The sequence below is a fragment of the Alnus glutinosa genome, chromosome 1 (assembly GCF_958979055.1).
Source record: "Alnus glutinosa chromosome 1, dhAlnGlut1.1, whole genome shotgun sequence".
NCBI lineage: Eukaryota > Viridiplantae > Streptophyta > Magnoliopsida > Fagales > Betulaceae > Alnus > Alnus glutinosa.
In genome coordinates, this window is record NC_084886.1 from 40,598,602 (window position 1) to 40,605,988 (window position 7,387).

General features: G+C 36.4%; 1 protein-coding gene across 1 annotated transcript; it reads left to right on the forward strand.

Annotated features, from left to right (window-relative positions):
• The first annotated feature begins 3,484 nt into the window (after nt 1-3,484).
• On the forward strand, nt 3,485-6,491 carry LOC133881275 (inactive beta-amylase 9). The gene is made up of 3 exons (XM_062320207.1): nt 3,485-3,906; nt 4,680-5,162; nt 5,254-6,491. Exons 1-3 carry the CDS (start codon nt 3,667-3,669, stop codon nt 6,139-6,141), a joined length of 1,611 nt encoding a protein of 536 aa, XP_062176191.1. The 5' UTR covers nt 3,485-3,666; the 3' UTR covers nt 6,142-6,491.
• Nucleotides 6,492-7,387: the final 896 nt, after the last annotated feature.

Sequence of the window (7,387 nt, forward strand, 5' to 3'; positions counted from 1 at the left end):
CTAAAGCCCATTCGGGTGAAAGGTGTTGTTGTGGGCACGTGCGCTCGAGCTCAACAGGGCTGTGCTTGAGCCTATTTTCAGAAAATCCAAATTTTTCAGCCTTTTTGCCTCAAAACCCCAATTTCCCTCTCAATGACCTGCAAAACACTAAAACATCAAAACTAGCCAAAAATATCATAAAATAACAAAACCAAAGGTTTAACGAATGCAAATTAAGGAGTCCAAATATATAATATTTGTGACTCATCAATAGTTATTTAGTTATATAGAATATATTAGACTTACTACTTGCTAACATTATAGTTACTTAGTTAAGGTTTATCGGATGGTCTATCAATCATATTATTCTATCATGATCGATCGAACATTCACTGTGTCAAATTTGGTTAATTAAACATTCATATCACAATAGATTGGACCGATGCACTAGGATGAATTAGATATTCGATCAACCTTTCAATTGTGTCACGTTTGATCGCTAAGATTAATGCACTAGGATCGATCAAAGTATACACCAGGTTCGATTGGATGATTCTATTGATCCTATGATCCTATCATGATTGATCAAATTAGTACTTAGGATCAATCGCTCGTTAGATCGAACATTCACTGTGTCAAGTTTGATTGATCGAAGATTCGTATCATAATAGATCGGACCGATGTACTTGGTTGAATTAGATATTTGATCAAATCTCAATGTGTCAAGTTTGATAAATCATTTGATCATGTCATGATCGATAAGACTAATGCACTATGATCGATCAGAGCAATTTGATGATTCTATCGATGCTATGATCCTATCATGATTGATTGGACTAGTACTTAGGATCAATCGCACGTTAGATTGAACATTCACTCTCTCTATATATATATATATATATATATATATTAATGTTATATATAGTATATAGGGTTAGAGTTATTATAAATGGAGTCTTTTTTTTTTTTTTTTTTAAAACGATTGGAGCCGTTTTAGAAAAGCGGCTCAAATTAGAATCGTTTTGTTAAAATGGCTTAAACGAAAACGGCTCAAACAAGCCCTTTTTTTTCTTTTTTTTTTTTTTAAGTGAATGCATGATTGAAGGGACGGCCACACAGCATACAACGCTGCCTTCATTAACTTCCGACCAAAATCCTCTCATGGAGATAGGATTTTAATTAGTATTTCACAGCTTCTTTCTTGGATATGGAAAACTGAGCAAACTTGCGTTATAATTCATAATTGATGAAGTAATTAAGAATAGACGGCAAATTTTGAAGCCCTATAGAATTTTTTTTTCTCTCTTTTCTTTAAAGGATTGATTTTGCTAAACAAATTAAACTCAAACATATAATATTGTTGCCTGATTCTACACAGCACCCCACCACATAACTAACTCTTTGTTTTTTGTTTTAATTACTATTTTATTACTAACTGTACCTTCGTCATACAAGCAAAGGAGAAGGATCACATGGAATTTCTGACGAATTGTAGTGGATTCCAAAGCTTGACTTAAACAAGCCTCAATCTAATTAAGTGGCTCATCCCATTTATAATCAAGTGTTGGTATATTTTAATATTAAAATAAATAAATATTATTGGAGAGTGGTGTTTTCATAAAAATAGGACTCATTCATAAGAACCAAAAAATTGTATTACTTTATGGTAAATTATATTATTGGAGAGTGCTCAAGGTTTTTATAATATTAGGAAATAATCCAACCGAGACTAGCCCATTTCAAAATTATAGGCTGGAAGGGTCTGCACAGGTCCATGAAGACTTCTTTCTTCTTCTTCCTTTTTTTTTTTTTTTTTTTTTTTTTTTTTTTTTTTTTTTTTTTTTTTATCACTTGAAGCTCACGAAAACACGGTTTATCTATAGATATATTTAGCTTGGTGCTCACCAGCCTTGGATAGATAATATCCCAGGATTACCGTATCCTGAGATCGTCGTGAAGAATATTTGTACCGGGTCACCCTAGAAGCAAATACGCCTCGAGAGACCAAGGCCGGTGAGTATGCCGTAAGTTATTCTCAGATAGTAATGTCCCGAGACAACGGAAAGAATTTGTTCAGTATAGCTCGATCCAGATTAGTCTCGAATATGAGGTATTCGTGGAAAGAATCCACCCCAAGATCTTTGGAAAAGTTGTTGAAAGGTCTTAATCTTGGATTCTCTGGAATCAACTCTAAGGGATAAGATCTCAATTCTGGATTCTTATATATCAACTCTTATCCCACACAATTCAGGATAAAAGCCCTATTCAAATTCAAATTGAGACAGCCCAAGCTAAACAGGACTCCCTGCCTAAATAAGTCCATATGTGAAAGATAATTATTGTGTTTTTAGTGCTAAATACGAATTGTCTTAAAAATTGTCCCAACATATAACAAAACCGGATTTAATCCAGACGAAAAGGATGTAAAGAGCAAGATTTTGTACTTGAGTCCGATCTCATTTCGTTTTAAGTTTAGTATTTCTTTTAAAATTTTGATATTAACTTTTTTATAATTTCATCAACTTCTAAATAAGACTAATATATACACTGTCAAAACTAATTAAGCTGCGTCTCTGCTTAATCCAATCCATAACATTTTTTTTTTTTTTTTTGAGAGGATCCAATCCATAACATGACTACACAACAAAACGAAACATAAAACAAATATATCCTCGAAACAACAAAACAACCTGTATTACCCACCTGTATAACTGAATTGCCGTACCAAGAAACTTTCTTATCCACAAACTGTATTACCCACCTCTCTCTGTCTCTCTGTCTCTTTGTCTCTCTCAAAGCATTGTGCTGTGGCCTGCGGTCAGCAACCAACGGCCATTGAATCTGAGAAAACATACAAAAAAACGAAGGCAAAAGTCCGCCCTGGACATGAGTCAGCAGGCACGCACCAGCCTGTGGGTGTTAGCCACTTGTAACACCAATCCGAACATCCATCATTGAATATGTGAATATTAAATAACAATAATAATAAAGTTATGAGATGGGGCCCATGCATGGTTGTGGCCTTCTTACTTTCCACGTCAACTAACCAGACACGGTTGCTTTTTTCTTCATATCCACAAATAATTAAAACGAGAAAATAGGAGACTATGAGTCAAGCAAGGTTTACTATTAAGTATTGTTTAGACTAATTAAACTTTGAATTATTGGCAGGAGCATAATTTCCATTAAAAAAAATTAAAATTAAAATTAAACATGAATAATTCAACAAAGGCCAACCTTGGGTTTATCACGTCCATGGCCCATGGCCCTAGAAGGATAGAAGTAAGATAACAATTAACAAAGGACAATTAATTAAGCTGCTAAATCAGCATAAATAATCCAAAACTTAATCCCATCTGCTTAAACGAACAGATCCAATAATTTTATGCGGCCCAACTTGGGCGTTCTCACAGAACGACACGTGGCTTACTCTTTTTTTCTAGCGCTTTCTGATTTATATTTTTCCCTGGTCCCTCCCCTATATAACATCAGCTTCGGATTTCCTCAAACTTCACAAACTCTTTTCTACCAAGAATTCACCGTTTAACTGTCGGTTTGTGATCTCTGAGAGAGCTTTTTGTTGTTCAATTTTTTCTTGTAAAAGTTTCCAACTGGGTTTCGTTTTCTGGGTCCGAAACTGCGTTTCGGGTGGTGAAAACCTTTTTTCTTTTTTCCTAAAAATCAGGTATGGAGATTTCTGTGATTGGGACCTCTCAGGTGAAGATTGGGAAAACCGATTTGGCGTACAGGGAGCTGGGTTTTTCTGATCTGAGAGGTGTTGGGAAGGTGTTTTCTGCGAATAGCAGGGTCTGTTTCGGGCAGAGCACGAGGTGGAGAAAGGCTCGGGTCCGATTCGCGTTGAAGGCTGTTCAGTCTGAACCGCTCCGGTCCGAGAAAGTCTCGGTTTCTGCCAGAAGATCCAAATCGGTGAGTTCTTTTTTCGTTAATTTATTATTTTGGTTAGTGATGTGTTTGGTTGCTTAGAAAAAGAAAATTATAACAATTTGAAATAAGTCTTAGTAATTTGCTTTTCGCATTTCATTTTCTTATGAAAATTCGTCCTTTTTTCATTTTTCATTTTTTTTTTCTTCTTATTTTTTTACGGATTAGCATTGTTGCCTTATATAACTGGAATTATAGGGCCATCTGGATTTTGGTTGAAATTGTTTTTATGCAATATTTGAAATGTTATGTAAGTTTCCTTGGTTCCCTTGCCAAGAGAATTTAGTTATTACCTGTGCCAGACGTTAATCATGCTATCATAACATACATGCCAAAATTTGTATGGGATAATCAATTTGAGGCGTTAAGAAACGGGATCAGGATCCTATAGGTTTTCTAGAACCATTGCCTTCAATTAACTGATTCAGATTTTGTCACCTCAGAATACAACTCAATGAGATACAATTAATTGAGAAAAAAGATTAAAGACCCTCTACAGATAATAAATATTGAGATGGTTAAATATGATTCATTTTCTTAAAAATAATTGTTAGAATTTTAAGACTCTAACGTGAACCTAACCTATGAAATTTAGAGGATCCTAACTTACCAAAGCCAGAGGAAATAAATGGAAAATATACAACTGATTCACTTATTCTTCTTAAGTTATTGCTTAGAGAGTTCCTGCTCTTTTGGCTTGGTGTATTTCTTATGATACCAAATTTAACATCTTGTTATCTTTGAATAATTTTTCGCAGCATGATCGTGTAAGATTATTTGTTGGGCTGCCGTTGGATGCCGTTTCCGACTGCAATGCAGTAAACCATGCTAAAGCAATTGCAGTTGGCCTAAAAGCTTTGAAGCTGTTGGGAGTGGAAGGTGTAGAGCTCCCAGTTTGGTGGGGAATAGTAGAGAAAGAAGCCATGGGGAAGTATAATTGGTCAGGCTATCTTGCTCTTGCCGAGATGGTTCAGAAAGTGGGTCTCAAGCTTCATGTGTCGCTTTGCTTCCATGCATCTAAACAAACAAAAATATCACTCCCTGATTGGGTATCCCGGATTGGCGAATCCCAACCCGGTATTTTTTTCACTGATCGGGCAGGACAGCATTACAAAGAGTGCCTATCATTAGCTGTTGATGATCTTCCTGTTCTTGATGGGAAGACTCCGATCCAAGTGTACCATGAATTTTGTGAGAACTTTAAGTCTTCTTTCTCACCTTTCATGGGTTCCACAATCACGGTAAGAAGTTTGTTTCCAAAATTCTATCATTAGCAGCTCCTGTACTATTTCTTATTATGGGTACTGATGGTTATGGATTGCTATTTTTCAGGGCATCTCTATGGGTCTAGGACCAGGTGGTGAGCTCCGATATCCTTCACACCACAGGCAAGCCAAAAGTAATAAAATCCCAGGAGTTGGAGAATTCCAGTGTTATGATAAAAACATGCTTAGCATTTTAAAGCAACATGCTGAAGCAACCGGTAATCCGTTATGGGGACTCGGCGGTCCTCATGATGCCCCGACTTATGACCAGTCGCCCAACACGAACAACTTCTTCAGGGACGACGGTGGATCATGGGAGTCTCCATATGCTGACTTCTTCCTTTCCTGGTACTCAAACCAGCTCATATCTCATGGAAATCGTCTCCTCTCCCTTGCCTCTTCAAGTTTCAGTGAGACTGCAGCTACTGTATATGGCAAAGTACCACTGATGCACTCTTGGTACAAAACCCGATCCCATCCATCTGAGCTCACAGCTGGGTACTATAACACAATCAGTAGAGACGGTTATGAAGCGGTAGCAGAGATGTTTGCAAGGAATTCATGCAAAATGATTTTGCCAGGGATGGACCTGTCAGCTGAGCACCAGCCACATGAGTCCCTCTCAAGTCCTGAGTTATTACTTGCAGATATCAGGACAAGTTGCAGAAAGCATGGAGTCGAGGTTTCTGGACAAAACTCATCAGCTTCTGGGGCTGCTGGTGGCCTTGAACAGATAAAGAAGAATTTGTTGGGTGAGACTGCTGTGGACTTGTTCATTTATCAGAGAATGGGAGCTTATTTTTTCTCTCCGGAGCATTTTCCTTCGTTCACAGCGTTCGTCCGGAATCTTAATCAACCAGAATTGCAATCAGATGATCTGCCTGAAGAAGAAAAAGAAGCTGCTGACTCTCTACGCGTAAGTTCAGAATCAGGCGTTCACATGCAAGCAGCTTAGTAAGAGTTGGAAATATATTCCTGTAAATAATTACTTATCAAAAAAAAATTCCTGTAAAAATATAGAACAATATCTGTATTGTATCAATTGTATAAGAAGACACTTATAAAAAAAAAAAAAAAAAATTGTATAAGAAGACGCTGTATTCGAAAAGGTATACTAGAGAATAGCTAAGTACATCCTGGTTTAATGGACTCCGCGCTTTGCATGATGTTCTAAAAATTTAGTTGGGATTCACTCGGGTTACAAAAAAAGAAAGCTCTAATTGCATGGGCAAATTTATCTTAAGCTTGCTCTTTCCAAGAAGGAATCATTAATTTATCTATAGGCAGTTTCCCAGTTCCTCTCAAGACTATCCCTGTAAGGAGGAAGCAGCATATTCTCTTTAAGATTAATTTTAGAAGCTATTCTTTTATCATTTTTGTGTTTTTTTAAAAAATGATGAAGGTTTTAAAATCACCGCTCGATCAAAATTTAATAATGTTTTAAAAACCATATCATTCTTAGATGGACTCAAAAGTGACAAAAGAATGATTTATAACCTTACTCTTCCCATACACATATGCATCAATCTTATGGATAAGAAGGAACAATGTTTAGCAAATACAATATCTTTTGTAGGGATAAGAACAAATACAATATCTTTTGTATGGATGAGAAGGCCAATGTTCCACAAATACAATATCTAGAATACAAATTGGAAAAATCCTCTATCCAAACTTGTTTTCCAGTTTCACTCAAAGCTTCCGTAGCAAGTTTGTATGCTACCTCATTTGCTCCTTTTTTGAAATGATTAATTTGTCACCCTCGCAAATTATTGAGACAAGATAACTCTTGCATCTTCAATGAATTGATCCTATATACTCCTATTTCTCCGAAATATTTTTAGTGTCTGCTCAATCTGGAGAGCATCACATTCTAACACAATCTTCTGCAATCCCAACTCTTTGTTAAAAACAACACCAACCAAAGTGTCAAAGCCTTAGCAACTATTGGGCATAAGGGATATGATATGAGACTATTTTCCTTTTATGCTACGTTAATTACAACGTAAAATGATTTTTGACGAAATCATTTTCAGAAAAAAATGATTTTTTCGGAAATATTTTTCAGCGTTTGTCTCGCACAAAAAATTTAGGAAAGGCGTAAATCAAAGTTTGGAAACTCTCGCCGGAATCCGACAACGTCTGGTCGTCGTTGCCGGATTCCGACGAGCAAGTATGGCCGGATCCGTCCAAATCTAGTC